The 19849-nt window shown below is 35.0% G+C and overlaps 2 protein-coding genes across 4 annotated transcripts in view; one reads left to right on the forward strand and one right to left on the reverse strand.

Moving 5' to 3' along the window:
* The window catches only part of LOC136839412 (uncharacterized), an 84549-nt gene that overhangs the window by 3015 nt on the left and 61685 nt on the right, over positions 1-19849 (reverse strand). The window contains exons 4-5 of one of the 2 annotated variants that reach the window (XM_067105418.1): positions 17344-17355; positions 5135-5233 (exon numbers count right to left, since the gene is read on the reverse strand). In XM_067105418.1, the coding sequence (XP_066961519.1) occupies positions 5135-5233; positions 17344-17355 (111 nt within the window). The remainder of the gene's footprint in view (positions 1-5134; positions 5234-17343; positions 17356-19849) is intronic. The other variant, XM_067105419.1, reaches the window with a different exon arrangement.
* Positions 1-19849, forward strand: part of MED21 (mediator complex subunit 21) — a 215570-nt gene that overhangs the window by 491 nt on the left and 195230 nt on the right. The window lies entirely within an intron of this gene.

The raw sequence follows: 19849 nt of genomic DNA on the forward strand, positions 1-19849 counted from the left end.
TTAAGAATTCTTTGCAGTAGGTAGGCTTGTGTGATACTGTCTGTGCTATCCATTTTTCAGCTTTAGACACGTGAAAGCCAATGTCAGAGTTGTTTGATAAAATGCATTTTATCAAACGTGGTTTCTCAACGAAATTGTGAACCGCCACACTTGGTGAAAGTATTTAAGGAAGACGTAAACAAACTGCAGAAAACAACTACCATTCGATTTACAGTAAAAAATATTCGTATTTTCTTATTTGTGTAGCAAATCCTGGTTTATTTTCATCAAAGGATGTCTGACAGATTGGTGGTAGGGAGAAAACGTAGTTTGGTAACCTAGGCCCTAGGCAACACCTATGCCCTCAAACTATTCATTTGGTAAGATGGTTATTCTATGTACATCATAATTTCTAAGATATAAAACTAATTTATGGATGGTAAAATTCAACTCATCATCATGCCAAGGTAAAAATAGACTTGAAGGGGTAAAAAGGAGAAAAGAAACCCTAGACCCATCCCATGGTCGAAGACTGTGTCCTACTTCGACCATGGCCTATACCTATTGATTTGGCAGGTCTTTATATTGGTTTGTCGTTCTTTTAAGAGCACTTATATTCTAAAAAGACAAAATTACTTTCTTATGTTAGCCCGGTTTAACAGTTCATTTTATGAGTCGTTCGTAAGCCTTAGATCGAAAGTAATGACTTTGCCTTGTCTGCCGTAGGTCTGTTTACAAGACGCTGAACGCTTTGCTAAACGCTTTTCCAAAGCTTTCGTTACCATGTAAGACAGTAAAGTTCGTTTTTTAAATAACGTATTCTTATAATAATTAATCAAGAGAAAAAAAATCAGTGTGCTGCCTCACTGTTTCGTTTTTATAGTACAGTACTGTGTGCTGGGCTACTAAAGGGATTTAGAGCCGATGAAACACGGTTTTCGGCAATACCTTTTTATCAAAGCATCGGATAAAGGTGAAAGTTGGCAGGTGTATATTTTATAACCCTATCTAATTTTTGCAAGTATTATTTAGTACCTAAGTTCAATAGTTCTGGTACTTCTCGGAGTAAAAGTGTGTTTCCTATGCCAGAGCCATCAAAATCGCAGGTAAGGGTTTTGAACGCAATGGTGACGTTAACCTTTGACGTCATAAGGCTCCACCCACAGTGAAGAGAAGTTTACATATGGGGAAAACGTTTCTTCACTGTGGCTCTGCCCATTTGCTGATGACATATTCACTAATTAATATTAGTATCCATCTTGGGCTTCAGCGATATCAATGATGGCGAGCATTCTCAATAATTTTATTTATTTATTTATTTATTTATTTATTTATTTATTTATTATTATTATTATTATTATTATTATTATTATTATTATTATTATTATTATTATTATTATTATTATTATTATTATTATTATTATTATTATTATTATTATTATTATTATTTTGTAGAGGTTTCATCGCAACTTCCACAGCAGTTGTTGGGGCTAAGTTGTTAGCTTGGAATTCTTCCATTTTCTTGATATTCGTATTGTTTCTACTCTAGAAATAAGTCGGTGCATGTAATTCATCCACATAATGAACCAGTCTACAGTTCATTTGTTAGATCTATATCTATTCAGGGCGGGAATACAAAACGACAATCAGCTTTGTTTTATCTCAGGTTTCGACACTATATATAGCCTTCTATTTGCAGCAAGTCAGGAGCGGTCACTAGAAGTAGAATTCAAATGAAAAGCAGTGATACCTCATTTCCCTCAGCTATCGGAGGTATGAAGGTTAACGCCATTGTTTAATTTCAGTTAATGTAACCCATAGCTATTTTTCTTTATTTTTTTATTTATATCATACAGCACCCTAAACAGCGCTCGTATACTCGCTGCAAATAAAAGGTAATGGTATGAGTCAAGATTTTGAGGGCAAGCTATTATTTACCTACTTAATATGAATCAAATGTAACATGATTTATATTGATATACTTCGTTTTTAACGTGCATGGAAAGGAAAATATATTGAAATCGGTTTGAATGAGGAACATACTGTTATAATCATTGTGTTTTAATACTATACATAATTTATGTACAAAATGTCTTCATCGTCACTCTCATCGTCGCTAGCGATGTCAATGATGAATGGTTCCCGAATCCACGCTCTCATAGATATTGTCTGACAGCTCCTGCACACACTTTGGGGTGGCCAAGTAATTATTACCCACTATAGAAGTAATTACCTATTCACGCTATAATAAATTTGCCACGGGTCTTCTCGCTTGTATACAAAGTGGCAAGCCGTTGCACAAATGCAGTCTTGCAACCACGGGGACAATTCCTTATCCTGCTGGCCATTATCGAATTTGTTGAAGCCTAGACTGTAAGCATATCCGTTCACCCTCTACCTGGTGGATGGGCGGAGCCTCATGACGTCCTATTACTTTTACGTAACGAATTGGTTTAGGATCCTTGTCTGTGATTTTCTCGGTTCCGGCATCGGCGACTTCATTTTACTCTATAAATATCAAAACTATCGAACTTAGGTACCAAATAATACTTGCAAAAATCAGGTAGGGTATAAAATATACACTTGCCAACCTTCACCTTTATCCGATGCTTTGGTAAAAGGTTGTTGCCGAAAAACCGTGTTTCATCGGCTCTGAATTCCTTAGTAGGTGTTCCAATACGGCCTGCCGAGGTCACTTGCTCGTATGGGTGATGGCCACTCCACGTCATTGACTTATGAAACGCACAGAGCAGAGTTTGAAGAAATTCCATCCCAAGGAATGAAAATTAGTATTTGAAAACAAATGGGAGGAAAATCAAGAGAAACTTATCACTAGAAGAAGCAAGCTTTTCTGTATCTTCTAAGTATTTTTGAGATTGGAAGTAATTGAATGATGATCGAAAATAATCATGTCATGAACGCGTGGCGAAAAAATATTTCTTTTACGAAATGACTTCCGTTTGATGGTAAATCACGGGAATGGTCTTTTATTGTTAACTCATTTACAATAAGCAAAAAAGTAATTTTGAAATTATTCCTTATTAAGTTCATACATATCTTGACGACTGTTGATCACATGCGATGATTTGATGTCTAGATAACGAAACATTCTAATGTTCTCCAGTATTCGGTCTAGGTCCTAGGAGCCCCAGTCTAGCCACGGGCAGATGAGCCATGCATTTTGATAAGATTATAGTTATCAATAGTATTTGACCGTACTTGTTATTAAGAGGGGACTTTTATTAAACTTTTGCTTGCCTCACTACTGTTGTCTGTCGCACTGCTTTGATCTTTATATAGGTACAGGTAAATGACATTGTGCTATGATGTTCAGTGTCCACAAACTTCTTTCAAAAGTCAAAGTCAGCCTTAAAAAGTGGGTGCCAGACTAAAGTTTGAAAGTGCTACTTTACCGCTGACGTAAAGTTTAAGTAGACTGTTTATATAGAGATCCTGTATTCAGTTGGCGAAAATCCACGTGTGCAATTACACAGAAGCAACAACCGCATATCACTTTTTTTCTGCTTGTTGAATTAAGTCTGTCTATATTTTGTGAACTGTGCCATCAGCTGACCCATATTCTACTGAATTTTCGCATTATTTTAATTATCATCGGTTCCTGAGATGACAGCTTTTTCCAGATAGGCTACATCGTGTACACGAGTTTCTGTATACAACTTGACAATAAGGTCTGGCTTAAGGTCAAAACGCTTCATCTATGGTGACGCACTTCAAGGGAACGGGAAGGTGAGGGTAGACTGTACGTACTTAACCAAGTATGTATGTAAATAATCTTCATCAGGTACCGATGCATTTGTATGTATGTATGTTTGTATGTGTGTAAAAAATTTATAGATTTATATGATTATAAGAAAATGAACACCAGCGGCGCGAGTATTTTCGTAACTGACCATCATAAAAAGAAATAGGCTTCCAGAAAATTACCGAAAATAATCACGTTAGTTTTTATCGCGTAACCAGATATTCAAATGCAGAGAAAATGCAGCTTGAAAACTGCTAATTAGGTATGAAAAAGACTAACGATAGCGCAAAATCTTTCCTTAATGGGGGTTGATCTTTAATACTTCTTCGCCATTGTCTCTTGTTTTTTAAAAGAGGGATCCAGGACGACAAAACTTTCAACGGAAACTTTGATCCTTTTTGGATACCTAATTTCTCCTTCCCCGCCGCTCTCCCGTCTCGTGATGAGGACTAATGTTATATGAATGATCAATTTTAGGGACCCTTTCTGCTCTGATGTTGGTCCTTTTATGAGCATTCAGCAGAATTTACCCAGTTAATTTGCTTTCATAAATAACTTTGATTTCCTTGGGGAATCCGTCTCTCTCTCTCTCTCTCTCTCTCTCTCAGCAATAAATCATGTACCTTGGTTGGTTGTCAGTCGACTGTTGTAGGTTGGTGGTAAGAGGAATAGCTAATGAATTAATTTCTCTTAATAACTAGATTTTCAACAATGGGAATTTGCTGTTCTCTTTCATTCATTCCCTCTCTCAGAGGTGTATTATGTACCTGGCTGCTAGTAGACCGTTATGGGCAGCAGCTGAGAGAGAGAGAGAGAGAGAGAGAGAGAGAGAACAAACTGTAAAACCATCATATAATCAAAACTGGAATGCTCTCAGCAAGGTAATCCTCACCTCACTGCGTTGAAAACATTCATAGGAAATTTTTTTATTTATTTCTGTCTTAGCAGTGATTTATGTACTTCGTTATTATTACGCCGTTGTGTGTCGCAGCTGGAGGAGAGAGAGAGAGAGAGAGAGAGAGAGAGAGAGAGAGAGAGAGAGAGAGAGAGAGAGAGAGAGAAGGCTTTTTCCGCGTGGAACGAAGGTTTTTTTTAATTATCAGATGACTTTTTTAATTATCACATGACGTTTGCGTTTATTTTCACTTCTCTCCCTCTTTCTCCCTCTCTGTTCGATTCTTGCAGTTATTTTGTTTATCCATTACTTTGAAAAATATATCAGGAGATGAAACTACTGCCTTCCCCATTCCAGTCGAAACGTTGTATACACGTCAGCCCAATCAACCAAACTCCTTTTCAGATGATATTAATTTTTTTTTATTTTTTTTTATTTTGCTATTGTCCCTGCGTGTCTAATTCTGAGGAATATAGTCAAGTTACATTCGTTCTTACCTCATCGAGGTCCTCGAAGAGGTAGTTTGTCCTCCTACGCGTAGCTTCGAGGCTTCTCGGCCATGAGTAACCACCGAATTTCTTGCCTACTAAGCGCTTCTGAAAAAAGAAGGAAATCTTGTTCAGTATGCAGAAGGAGATTATCATTACATGAATACATTAAACAGCATTTTAGGTTTCAAGATTTTATATCGAAATTTGGTTTCAAGACTTTATTGTACAAGGTTTGATGGACAAGGAACAGAGTATTTGAGTTGGTTTGTCAATGAATTCAGGCCATTTTAGTAGAAATTTCTGTCAAGAAAGACGATTGGTTATAAATACACCAAAATAATTGTAGTAAAGACATTCATTTTCTTATTATTACCACAACTACCGCTACACTATTGTTGTTCACCAGATAGTCATAAAGGCTCTCTTAACAAACTGATATTGAACTTACAAGTATTTCCTTGAAATAATAAGAATTTTACAATGTCAGTCATAAAGACGTTGCAAATCTTGTGAAATTTCTCACATGTGGAAAATCAGCTGCCTTAGGATTGACGTGGTGATATTTGCTTAACAGTTCCTTTTAATTTTACTAAACATTATAAATCGATATTTTCTTTCAGTTTTGCTAAACTTTACGAATCCCGCGATTAAACTTGCTTGATAGTACCTTTTAATATCTGCGAAACTTTAAAAATTCCGTGACTACATATTCAGTGAAAATGTCATTTTAGAATGTTGAAACAAAGAAAACGAAAACACCGATCATTTCGAAAAATCATTGCAAAAAGAAGACATCATGTGTCCTGGTGAAGACCTCTGAACTCACCAATGAGCTGAGACCATTCCATGTATGCTTGGTGTGTCATGCTTTTAACTTTATCTCAGGAGGATATAATGACATGAAGAGTTCTACAGTGGTTTCTGCTGAAGGAGTCTGAGTTTCATTTTCATTGATGAGCATAGAGATGCGCACACAGCGCAGCTGCTCGCTTTTGAGGATTTTAGAGTATCACTGTCAAAATACATTACCCCTCAGTTCAGTTACTAATTGTACGAATGTAGCAATAAAATTAGCAGCATTGCTTCTTTGAAATACAGTTACTTGGCAAAAGAATATTGAAATGCGCATAGATAGGCTACTTTGGAAAAGAATATTGACTAGTAGTCTGAAGTACTGTATATATTTAAAACAAAGTTTCATAATTAATCATGGAACAGCAACAGCACGCTGAAGTTAGGCTACCTATCATATAAAAATTTAATAATTTTTTATCTATCGATACTGTTAACAATGATCCAGAGATTAGATTCTCTAATTATGTTTCTTCACTGGACAGGTGAAAAGGAATCAGGTAAGAAAATTATCACATTTCTGGGACATTCAAAGGCCAAACAATTTCATGGCGGAAGCTAATGTATAATTATTGTAAGGACGTCATTTAGATATCAGTAAATATGACTTTCTTTTACGAACTGTACAACTTGTAAAGGAATTTATACATTATATCTCAGCTATATTTATGCATGACAAGGAAACAGATTATTTCTTTTTTTTTGGGTGGGGGGTTGGGGGTGGGGGCGGGGGATGAGGGTACCTCAGATTAGTTATCAGCTCGTTAAAAGGAGAAAATGCTGATTACAATTGTCTTTGATGGATATCATTTGCTTGACGAGAACTGCCACTGAAAAGTGTCAGTCGTGAATGAAGTTAACCAATTGATCCCGTGTTTTTTAGATGAATCATTGTTATTTTTCCTCGTAATATTATTACAGGCTGTATGTGCTACATACACAGTGCCTTTACGTTGGCTCCGATGAACATGTTCGGTACAAGGCAATATTACGTTAGTGTTACTTAATATCGCCTCACATTTTTCTCCTTTTTATATGAAAGCTTTTCTTCTAGGATAACAGAGATCGATTAAAAGAACACTTGTTCTTACTTCGCAAACGACTCCCGGTTAAGAATAGAGGCAGAAGGATTACTGGGGCTGGGAGGGGACTTAACTGTTCTGCCAGGGGGACGACTCAATTGAACGTATTGCATCTCGTAATCCCTCCAAAGGCGATGACGAGCTTGGCTGTTCTTTTCTCGCTCTCAGCAGCGTTGGCCTTAATGAAAGAACATTGCCCCATCGACAAAAAGACGGTAACAAATGGGTGAAGTGGACGAAAGCGCGCTGAGTAACGCTTCCAGGCGTCATATTGTTTTCGTTTTTATTAGCGAATGGGATGGATGACACACAAGTTCGAGGCCGAAGAGTTTTGAACTTGCTACAGCAGCCGCAAGAGAAGGTGAAGGGCTTCGTTAACTGGGATTCTGTTATCCGTAAAACCAATTTGGAGAGATGGGCTCTTGCTCGAGTAATGCATGAGTTGACAGATTTTGTAAATACCTTTTTATTCGGTTTGATTTCATTACGGATACGTGTTGCCTTGTTTGCTACTCAAGCGCAAATTCTTGGCGTTATTCTCTTTCTGCTCTGTAAAACTTTTAAGTGGGTCGAAGTTAAGCGTGTGGGAGAGACGAACTCTTTGGCTGACGCTAAATTATTATGGAAGTTTCCGAAATAAATAGCTGTTGCAATGCACAGTTATTAAACTGGTCAATCATCATGACAGAGTTTGAAGTACTGGAATCCAGCTGATGTCAGACGTATGTGATATTACTTAGCCAAAGAGGTTATGTTTTGATTCTGTTGGTCCGTTTGGCTGTCTGTTTGTCAGCAGGATCTCATGAAAACTGATGAGGTAATATTGATGAAACTTGATTAACATTCAGTGGAAGGTGAGATTGTAAGAATCTGTTTTCAGGTAGATACTGGTGGGTATTTGAGAGGATTTGTCAAAGAAACCCCAAAATCCTTTATAGATTTCCACCAAAACTTTTAATCTTGAGCGGCAGATGCTAAAAAGGCCAATAAAATTGTTTCAGAGATATTTTATTGCTTACAGTTATAGATACTTTGATTGCTGTACTCTGACTTCTCTATACAGTTTGATATCATGTCATCATACTAAAAAATTATGTCAACAACCTGCCTGAATATACGTTAGCGTTTGTATCTGTGTATAGACAAACTGTTGTAAAAACACCAAGGAAGAATTCTTATATATATATATATATATATATATATATATATATATATATATATATATATATATATATATATATATATAATATATATATATATATATATATATATATATATATATATATATATTATATATATATATATGTATATATATATATATATATATATATATATATATATATATATATATATATATATATATATATATATATATATATATATATATATATATATATATATATATAGAGAGAGAGAGAGAGAGAGAGAGAGAGAGAGAGAGAGAGAGAGAGAGAGAGAGAGAGAGAGAGAGAGCTTTGATTCCTTAGACTAAATAAAAAAAGGGTTATGGGTTACAGAAATATTTCGGTTTATTCAAGATAAAGAATAAAAATGAAAATAGAAGCAATGATGTATGGAAAATTTTTGCATCACCATACTGGTTTGTTCGAGTGTACGCATTGCCGTTTAAAGCTCCTATTTTATACCTTCACATTCCCAAAGAGTACTGCGTATTATAAGTCATACAACTTCCTTTCGCCTATCCAGCCTCCAACCTGCTATATCCCTAAACTAATCCTTCTTTGTTGTTTAGGAAGGCTGAACGTCATTCATTTGTCGTTACTACACACAGCGTCAGAACTTCATTCTACTTTTCAGTTGTGTTTAAGCTGAAGAGGGTCCACGAATCCCCTGAAACTGGTTGTGGTAACGATAAATGAAATGTAGTTTAAATTTTTCCAACACGTGGCTTCATTATATCCCCTAGATCGATCACTGAAAATGTACCACAGCACTTCCTAGTTGGCCCTCCCTCATTTGCCAAATATTGACAAGGGTCAACTTTGCTCTTTTTTTTTTCTATGGTTAAGGTTTTCTTGTAAGATTTAGAGCTAAGTCCTAGTATACCAATTGCCCATTTCATCAACGTTTTATTCTTCTAATTTATCAAGTTACTGAAATACCCATGATTGCATTACGCGTCTCAATATGACTTTTCATCACTAATATAAATTGACAATAATTTTTTTAGTTCATCGTAAATTTCTGAGTTACTTCTTATAAAAGAAACAAATTTTCTGTTAACTTTTATTAATCTAATGTCATGCCCTTACTTAAGAAAAATATAATTACCAGAATATCCTTTGATGCGTTTTGCAAATTTTTGAACTATTCTTCGTTAAAATTAAAACGCATTAAACTAAATGAGAATTTAAGTTTTAAAATTCAGTAAAAAGATCGATAAACATTGTGTATACGCAGCAGTAATAGAATTTAAAGAATCGCATTGTGTTTATATACATATATATATATATATATATATATATATATATATATATATATATATATATATATATATATATATATATATATATATATATATATATATATATATACAGAGAAAGAGAGAGAGAGAGAGAGAGAGAGAGAGAGAGAGAGAGAGAAGAGCACAGGAAATATAAATGTCATTATTTATGGCCTAGCATCTCTTCATGATGAAGATGCAACTAGCATCCACTTGAGCACTTATTTAGCCTATGTGAATTTACGAGCAAAAGGAATATGAACTGAATAAAACAAACTCCAAATATTGACCCCTTTACAGAATTTTCGATCCTCCATCGACATGAAAATGTAGATAATGATAATATCGATGACAATCATTCCTTCTGTAAGGATAGAATTTTCTTCGCCCTTTTTCCTTATTATTTTTCCTTTTCTACACATTTGTGCTAATACTGCAGCTAACTACTGATAACAATGATGACTTGGCCAGTAATGAATAACGGTAATAGTTTAATCGGGTAAATCAAACTATAAAGCATACTGTGAGTATAAAATGCACTTAGCCTCATCCAAGTGGAAACAGTAATACGACAGTCTACCGTTTGATAATAACCAACAGTTACTGTAACATTAACGTTCTTTTAGTTAACACAAAATAAAGAAGAATTATATATGAATACAGAATAATTATATATAAACCAGATATCTGTATCAGATGTTTTATTTTAATGTATTATTTTTTGTAACTATTTCTTTAACGACTGCCGGGCTTTGAAATAACAGAACAATCGACTCGACCCCTCGAAGAATTCCTAACCCAGTTTGACCCTCCAAATTTTAGCGACCCCTTACATTGCACCATCGTCGATATCGACCAGTTGGGAGGCCGGTGATCTTGACTTTCATTGGTATACTCGTTTGCTACCAAGAAATTACGAAATTATGCTTGGAGTTTTACGACTGAAATGGCATACGTCGTTTTTCTAATCATTTTATCGTATCTCATAGAAGTTAAAGAAAACAGTTACTGTTGTCGGTAATGTAGGCATCCAAGAATATGAGGGATAAAAATACCTATTTCTGAATCCAAAATTAGGTTTTTCTTCATATTGCTCACATGATTCTGCGTTCTTTTAGTATTTCACTTGATATATCATTAATGCAGACGACAGGACAAATCTGATGACTTACCTTAGAACATAGGTCTGTCACTTAAAACTCTTATTTAATGTATTCGTATTTTTCACCAAACTCGTCTGTTTGGGAGATTTTGTTTATATCGCTACCATCTCTCTCCCTCTCCTGCTACGAAATTAAATGATTATACATTGTGTATACACACAGGTATGTATGTATACAATATATATATACATATATATATACACACATATGAATGAATAAAATGTTCATTCGTATAGCTGTTGCAACAGTCAAATGTTCATTCGTACGGCTGTAATAACAAGTAAATGATGAATCATATAGATGTAGCAATAATCAAATGGTTAGTCATCCATCTGTAGCAACAATAAAATATCCATTCATTATATATATATATATATATATATATATATATATATATATATATATATATATATATATATATATATATATATATATATATATATATATATATATATATATATATATATATATATATATATATATATATATATGTGTGTGTGTGTGTGTGTGTGTGTGTGTGTGTGCGCGTGTGCGTGGAGCCTAGTAGTGTGATCGGTAACATTTAGCTCATCCAGGACTCAAGTTCGAACAACATTGGAATGTTCACCATTATAGTCGTCGCTACGATGAAATAACCACTTATACAGTTATAACCGCAATGAAAAATCTATTCACACGTCATCAGCAACATTAAAATGTCCTCTCATACAACTGTAGTAGAGCTTAAATTACTATATGTATGAATGCGATCAAGTTCCTTTACTGTAAAGGAAAGCTAATCCACCTTCAGTAACTAAAGTCACTGTTTTATTTGAGTAAAATCTATAAAGATATCTTGTAATATTCAACAGTAAAAAATTTCATCAACGTAGAAGTTATTTTTCGTGTTATGCGTACACCAATCTGTAGTTGAATTTTATAGTAATTTTCAAGAGAAGGAAATTCCAATGGCATACGGGCGAATTGTCCTCAACAGCTAATATAATTTGGTTTAATAGTGAAAAATCCATGTGAATTTTCTTGCAATTTCCAAAGAATTGAATTTTGAAGTAACATATTAGCATTGCTTTGCCTATATTTACCTTTAGCAAGAAGAAACAGTGTGCACATGAACCAATTCTTACCGTTCAAGGAGCAGGTTCTATTCTAAGCCATAAAAGCTAACGATACTTTGAGGACTCACCTTGTGGGCATTAAAGCCACCTTCAGCGCCGTCAGAGTTCTGAGCATAGGGAGAGCAGAGAAAGAGGTTTAGCATCTCTTCAAGTTGTTACAGGAGCTGATGATGATACGATAAATGAGAGAGAGATAGACAGACAAGGAGAGACAAAAGAGAGAGAGAGAGAGAGGGGGGGCGATGTTTAGCATCTCTTCAAGTTGTTATAGGAGCTAATGATGATACGATAGATGAGAGAGACAGCCAGAGAGAGAGAGAGAGAGAGAGAGAATATGTGACGATGTAGTGGAAATATAAGCAGACTTCGAATGATGCAAGATTTATTAAAGTCACAGAACATCATATGATTTTTTTTATTTGAAAAAAGGAAAGTTAGCAATAGAAGGAAATTGTGGGGAAAAATGAATATGAATGACGTAAGACTCTTCCCTGTCACACTCGCGGTTGTTCTTTATAAATTTTATTTGAAAATTTTTCACTGTAGAGTATACATCAGTAAATTAAACGTGTAGTAATACAGTCCGTCTTATGTTATATGTGTATGCCTATTTAGCTAGATTATACGTGTTACATAGTGCCTAACAAAAATTTTGAAATAATATAACAGCATTAATTGCGAAAAATTCAAATAGACTTTATGATGTTTTAGAATCAGGAATATATAATAACGTAACGTTACAATACAGCTGCTGGTCTGAGAGAGAGAGAGAGAGAGAGAGAGAGAAATATGATTAGCGTGACTGGAATCTCTTCCCAATAAACCAGTAAAATCTCTGAAAGACTCAATACCGCTCCGGTGACCAGGGCGGAGAAGCTTTATATTGAAGTTGATCACATCTGCGACGCAGTCTGCTTTTCTAAGAATACAGAGATGGAGGAAAGAAAGCACATACAACCAACGGAATAAATAGGGAAGAAAGGCTTTTGAGCAGGAAAAAACCTCAGAAAGAATGAACTCGCACATAAGATTTTGAAATTCATATTTTTAGTGGTAAAAACTGGACGAGATTCTTATCTTCTTTTTACGTGTATTTTTTGCTCATTCACACTTTTTAACGTTTTAAAACAGAATAGTAAAGTTAAATGTTCTCGGCAAAGTCGTCAGTCGATCGTTGCCGACGTCGGAAGCTCCATAAAAAATATTTTCATTTTCCTATGATGCAGTAAATCGAGATCGTAAACTATTGGGTTTTTAAAGCATATAAAATGGTCTTGTCAAACAGCTAGAAATATGGTCCTCTTAAGGTACTTAAGAGAGCGGCACTTAACCTTTCGGGTCGTTGCATCAATCAAATGTATCCAAATATCTGCAAGCCATCGTTATTTTAGCCTCTAAAATTCCTCAAGATTGGCAAATAATGAGAGTTGCTAATATAATATATATATATATATATATATATATATATATATATATATATATATATATATATATATATATATATATATATATATATATATATATATATATATATATATATATATATATATATGCTATATATATACATACAAATATATATATGCTTATATATATATATGTTACGCATACAAATAGCAATGCTTGCATATAGGCGTTCGATTGTATGCTGATCACCCCGCTGTGTGATATATGAAACGGCATATGTTAGGGAAGTAATACTACCTCTGTTAGAGGATACGGTTAACTGTTGAAAAATATATACATATGTAGACACAACAAAAGAGGGTCGGTACCTGGTGCCCATACAACAGTTTACCCATTTTTCCACTCATTTTCAGAAAGAAAAATGAGCAAGTGCGAGAAATCTTCCCTGTAGTCCTCTGCCTAATCACTTAACTTTTAATAGACCATTAAGAACTCTACTCTGACGTCGTTTGCAAACTACGTCACATCGTGAATAATTGGGGAGTAACGGCAAGAATTTCAGAAGCATTCGACAACCATTTTGAAAGAGAGAGAGAGAGAGAGAGAGGAAAAAACAATTAGACTGTGAAAAGCATTTACTTTCAATCCCCGGCTTGATTTTGATAATATTTTCGCTAGGTAGCATAACAGTAATTAAGGGCATTGACGCCGGAAATGTGTTTTGCCATAAATCCTTTGGACTAAAGAAAAATACAACATCGCGGACAATTACAAGCAAAAAACAGTGAGGTGGCAACCTGCTCTTTACAGGATGTAATTTCATCACTGATTGCATAGCGCACATGAACTGTTAAAACGTCAGTGTCTTCGCACCCATATAATTCAAAATGACAAAATGTGAGTCACCAGCAAAGCGTTGCATAAACATTACAGGCACTGTAAAAACAAACGACAATTCACATTACTTTGAAAACACGAGCGCATTTTTAAAAAAGCTTTTATGACTTTTTCCCCAAACCCCTTTTGGATACCACAAGAATTCATTTGTTCATTACAGTCACCACTAGCTCCCTTTTGCAACAACAGAAAGTAAATGAAAACAACATTTAGTGCTTTATTGAGTTCAATGACAGTTATTAGTAGTTATCCGCGCTAGTTAGCGTACTGGTCTGTTAGGCTTTGCTTTTTAAATGATAGAATTGAATACTTCCCTCTGTGTTTCCAAAGGTTTAGTCTTTGGCCAAGAGTTCATGTCATCATCTGCAAAGAAGTCCGACTTACCGATGACTATTTTCTATAGCCTGAACCATTTCTATTCGTCTCATTCAGATGGAAAAATATATATTTTTATAGGAACTTTGCGTTGATCAGTTGAATACTTGCTAAATTCATTATCATTAACCTAAAACTTAAGATGTTAAAATAATTATATATTCTCGAGCAAATATTTTGTTTTTATTTTCCGAAGGAAAATGAAAACAAAAAGTGTTGGAAACTGTCTGAAATCTGAAATGATTCTATCAAAATTTTTACTTTGCCCAAACCTTTTCCTTCCCTTTGCGCATGCAGAAGACTCTTAAATATTCAGTTTTTCCTTCTACTTTATGCCTTTTTCCTTGTTACTCCATGTAGAAAATGACGTTACTTTTACTCTCATTTTTCAAAATCCAACCCATTTGCTTTTAAAGCCAAGAATGTTTGCGTTTTTCCTTGCGTATGCTATTGTTTATCCTATGGACGACGATTCATCCGGAGAGCAGTGCGTTTCGGGCGTAATAAATTCTTTCATTGTTTTTAAAACGGCCCCCTTTTCGCCTCTCTCTTTTTCAGGGGGTTTATGATCCACTCTTTCAGATATTTCTTTTTTTCAATATCTAGAAATGTCTATTTTTTTATCATTTAAATATTTTTGATGTCTTGTCTGCAGGTGCATGGCCTTTATTATATATTTCTGAATTCCACTTACCTCGTCTCTCTTTGAAGAATTGTAACCACGACTAAAAACTATAGTATTCAAGAGTTGCTTACAACATTTGACATCTTAGAACCTTCTTGGAACGTTTTTCCCCTTATTATATTTGCAGCCGATTTCGTCATTATTTTTTCATTATTATCGTTAGAATTTTGCATTTCATACGTTTTGAAAGGTAGAGAGACATCGTGAAATGTCCACAGCCATGGAGGCTGACAATATGTGGATGAATGAGATACACCCACTCCAGCATGGTCTAAATCACAATCATCACTGTTGAGGAGAATGAAACAAACATTTGGAGCCGTTTTGTTCGGGAGATAAAGATCTGAAGATGCTGCTGACATTTAGACAAGAAAAATTCATTCCATCGCTGCTGAAACAAACAAATAGACAAACGAAATGTGGATAAAGAGTATGAATATTACCCGACTGAGTGACTTCTAATTAACGTCATTAATCATATATCGGGAACCTAAACAACCTCTGGAAAAGCGGACGTTTTAACGAGATTGAAAATAAACAAGCCACGAGTATTTAATTCGCTTTCCTTTGATCAACAATACTAGAAAGTCTTGTTTTCTTGACTCTAATGTTCCAGAACGGTTAATAGGTCACCGCAGATGATGTATTGCTATTAGCATGCAGTAGGCTTTATCTATAATGAGCGCATTGTTTAGTGCATAACAGTTTTCCTAGAAGCAGCTATTTTTCATGAATAGTAACAGTGTCAAGGCGTTGTCCAGTCACCCTGGGTATACCTGTATCCAGTAACTCCAAAGGCTGTTACCCTCCAGCTTGGTGCTCCAAACCCGGCTGCCTACGGCCCGGACTACAGCTACTGAACTCTATGCCAAGCTACTGCGACCCGTATTACCCAAAACTCCTTTTCCTCATAACTTCGACGTTACCAACTCAGGCTACCGCACCCGGCTCACTCCGTATCCACCTGTTCCAGTTCGGCTACTCATGACCGCGTTTACTAATATTAATGCTCATACATGAGCTATATAACAGCATCATTATACAAGACAATCTAGACTTTAAAGCCAAGCGTAGTTCGTGCAACTAAAACTAGGATTTGGACCCCCGCGTCGCCCAGGAATTACTCCACTCGGCCCCCAGTTCATCAGGAAGCCAGTTGGACGTCGTGCCCGGATTCTTCGCCATAATTCAAAAAGTGGTCAGTTCATGGAGAGATCGATGCGAACGAATATGAAATACAGCGTGAGGTCTGACGTAAGGTTGTTTCTAAACTACAAACACATTTCTGTTAGTTTTAATACGTCTTGGGCATCTTTAAGCTCTTACAGAATGTTGTCTGTATTAAAAAGGAATCTTGGAAAGCTCACGTTCTTATCAAGAGAGAAGAGAATCAGAGAAATACATGGGAAAGGAAAGGATAGATAAGAAAAGAACGTCTGATAAAAGAGGGAATATATGACAAGAAAAATTCCCATGGTAAAACCTCATATTACGTTAGCTAGAGCTTCATTATTTATTCTTTACGTGATGACCATTTAAAAATTATGTAGTCTTGAGAATGGAAGAAATACTCCTAGTTTTTTTTTTCTAATGTGTTCTCCGGAAATATTATTACAGTATCATATTTGATATTAGTAAATGGAGTCACCAGCTGATTATTTCAAATAATGTAACGATCCTAGAATACCTCACTTGTGAGAATTAACAACCTTTACAAATAATTGTCAAAAATTCTAAATTCCTGTCATCTAACGAATTAATCTTCAAAAACTTCGTAATACCAATGAAAAATGAATGGTCTCACCACTTACCGAAAGAACGATTGATTTCCGGTCACTACAAATACCTTTTGGCAAATAAAAATATTTAAACCCTTACCTTAGAAAAAAGAACGGGTGATTTTATGTTTATTACTATGGTAGAAAGATTTATGTAAAGACAGAATTCAAAATAGTAAAAACATGCAGGAAAAACTGTTTAATAATTACTGTAAGTGAAAGTAGCTCAATAAGTATCAAGTGCTGATGAAAGTGCTGTTAAAGTGTAAAAGAAAATATCTAGTAACATTCAGAAAATAAGAGAGTGGTGGTTTTAGCTATGGCCAAGTCCATATTTTTTCATTGATAAGGTTCTAAACTCAGAAAATAGATGAAAAACGATCCAGCCAATTCTACTTACCCCTGCGCAGTTCTGAAAATAGATAATGAGAAGAATGTTAGTAATGTTGCAATCGTAGTTAAATCAGTTCACTTTAAAGTATCATATAAGAATTTAACTTTTCTTGCCGGCAAAGGGAGGTGTATGTTTTCAGTGATGTTAGCAAATTACGTATTCACAAAGTTGTATACCTTGAAATACTAGGCAAACAGAAATGTATCAACGAACACCATGTAAGTATGGCCGTATGTATGTATGTGTGTATGTATTTCTTCAAAATGCGTATGAATATGATTTGGATTTAGGCATGTATGTAAGTTTATTGACTTTAATTTTTTGTGTAGCTATATACCTTTGTATAAATTTTGATGTAAAATCACATCAGAGTCTATATTTTTTAGCACTTTAAGCTCATGTTACATATACCCACGTATAGCAATATAAGAAACAAATAAAGATTTTGTTAATAATTATTCAAATGTAAGTTCCATAACGGTTCGGTATTCTGGACTAGATAAGTTGTTACAAAGTTTTTTACAGCAGCATGCCGTAAAAAGAAGAGCTGCATTTTGAATAATGATTATAGTAAAATGATAATGTTGGATACTGTATCCGTCCTGTAAAATCCTGCTGAAACTATTAAGCTCATTTTTTATTAAATTCATCAGCGTTCCCATGTATAATACCATCTCGTTACTCTTAATACTGCCAAGCACGTTTGATCTGGATGAAATTTGTTTTTAGATTATCTTGCGTCATGTGAATGAAGCTGTAAATGTGACTGAAAAATCCTGATGTATCTCCTTTGCTTCATTCACATGAACGCAGTTTCTCCTTTAATTAGAATCTTAGTTATAACCATAATTTTAGGTTATTTTTTCTTTGCACGTAGCGTTGTGATTTCTATTAGATTCATGTTCAGTGTGCTTGTCTTGTTGCTTACATCATTAAATTACGTTCTAAACTAAGGAGCTATATTGATTTATTAAGTATTTATGTGCTTGGCTGTTTTCAGTTTTCTATAAAAGAAAACTACTGTGCCCGCATTTGTCTGTCCGTCCTCACTTTTTCTGTCCGCCCTCAGATCATAAAAATTACTAAGGCTAGAAGGCTGCAAACTGCTATGTTGATCATCCACCCTCCAATCATCAAACATACAAAATTGCAGTCCTTCTAGTCTCAGTAGCTTTTTATTTTATTTGAGGTTAAAGTTAGCCATACTCTTGCGTCCGGCAATGATATAGGACAAACCACCAGCGGGCCGTGGTTAAAGTTGCATAGACTGCGGCTCATACAGCATTATACCGAGGCCACCGAAAGATAGATCTATTTTCGGTGGCCTTTATCATACGCTGTACAGAAAACTCGATTGCGCAGAAGAAACTTCGGCACATTTTATACTTGTTTCTATATATTTATGCGGAGTTACTTGTTGGGGATGTTCAGTAAAAATTAGAGCCCTTCTGTTTTAAAACCAGCCAAAGGTTCCGATGGTGTTCAGGCAATTCATTAATACCCTACAACAATTCTCCATGTATTTTAATAATTTACTTACGTTTTTATCTATTTACTTATTAATTTGTAATTTATTTTTCTTTTCTAGTAACTGATCTCTTCTTTCTGCGTCTCCTATTTACCTTCTATTACTTCTTGCAAATGAACACCATATTCTTTGGAAGCTTGAATTTAAGTCAGTGGCCCTTGTGGGCTTGTTCCATATGAATAGGGTTCATCTCAATAATAATAATATGCAAGAGTGTGTTAGCGTGGGAAGAAACCGACAAGCAGTGCGGAATCAAATAGTTTTGATACCATTTTATATTAGAGTAAAAAAGTTGCAATATTAAAATATATTCATGTCGATTTCCAAAGAAAATATTGTATGGAGAAATACAAAGAAGGAAGAGAAGTTGGAAGTCCTTTGCACAACCTCGAAGTGGTTAGAGCAGGGAAGATAAGAGCCCAGAACTGAGGCCTCTGAAGGAAAAGGGCCCGGAGAGAGCTGCGGTCTTGGTGATGAGAGGGGAGGGAGCTTTAAGAGAAAAATGGCATGTTGGATGACGTTAGCTGAGTTCTTGCTATAAGCAGAGGTGCTCGACGGAGCCCTAGCAGTAGTATTATATTAGGGTAAATACTCAAAAATTTTTACTAGTACTTGAATCATGTCGTAGGATGTAATCTTGCAAACTTGAAGAAGAAGTTAACATAAATATGAAGTCATACAAAGCAAAATTCACAAAATGGAACTGTCATCTTAGTTTACTTCTGGAGTTCCCTCTATCTGTCCTGCATTCTGTCCATCAGGAGGGCACCTTTTCGTTTGTCGGTTATAGCTTCTGGTTTTCTTGACTAGCTAGCTCTTGTATGTTATATCCATTTTTGAATATGTATGCGTTTAATGCATTTTCAGATTTCTTTTTAGTTTCTCCGGCAACTCATTTAATAGTCTTCAGCTTTTGTTTACCACAAGGTCACGAATTTCATTCTCGGTGATGTGATTAATAATCATAGGGTGACACATAATCAC

This window comes from Macrobrachium rosenbergii, chromosome 6, assembly GCF_040412425.1.
Source record: "Macrobrachium rosenbergii isolate ZJJX-2024 chromosome 6, ASM4041242v1, whole genome shotgun sequence".
Classification (NCBI taxonomy): domain Eukaryota; kingdom Metazoa; phylum Arthropoda; class Malacostraca; order Decapoda; family Palaemonidae; genus Macrobrachium; species Macrobrachium rosenbergii.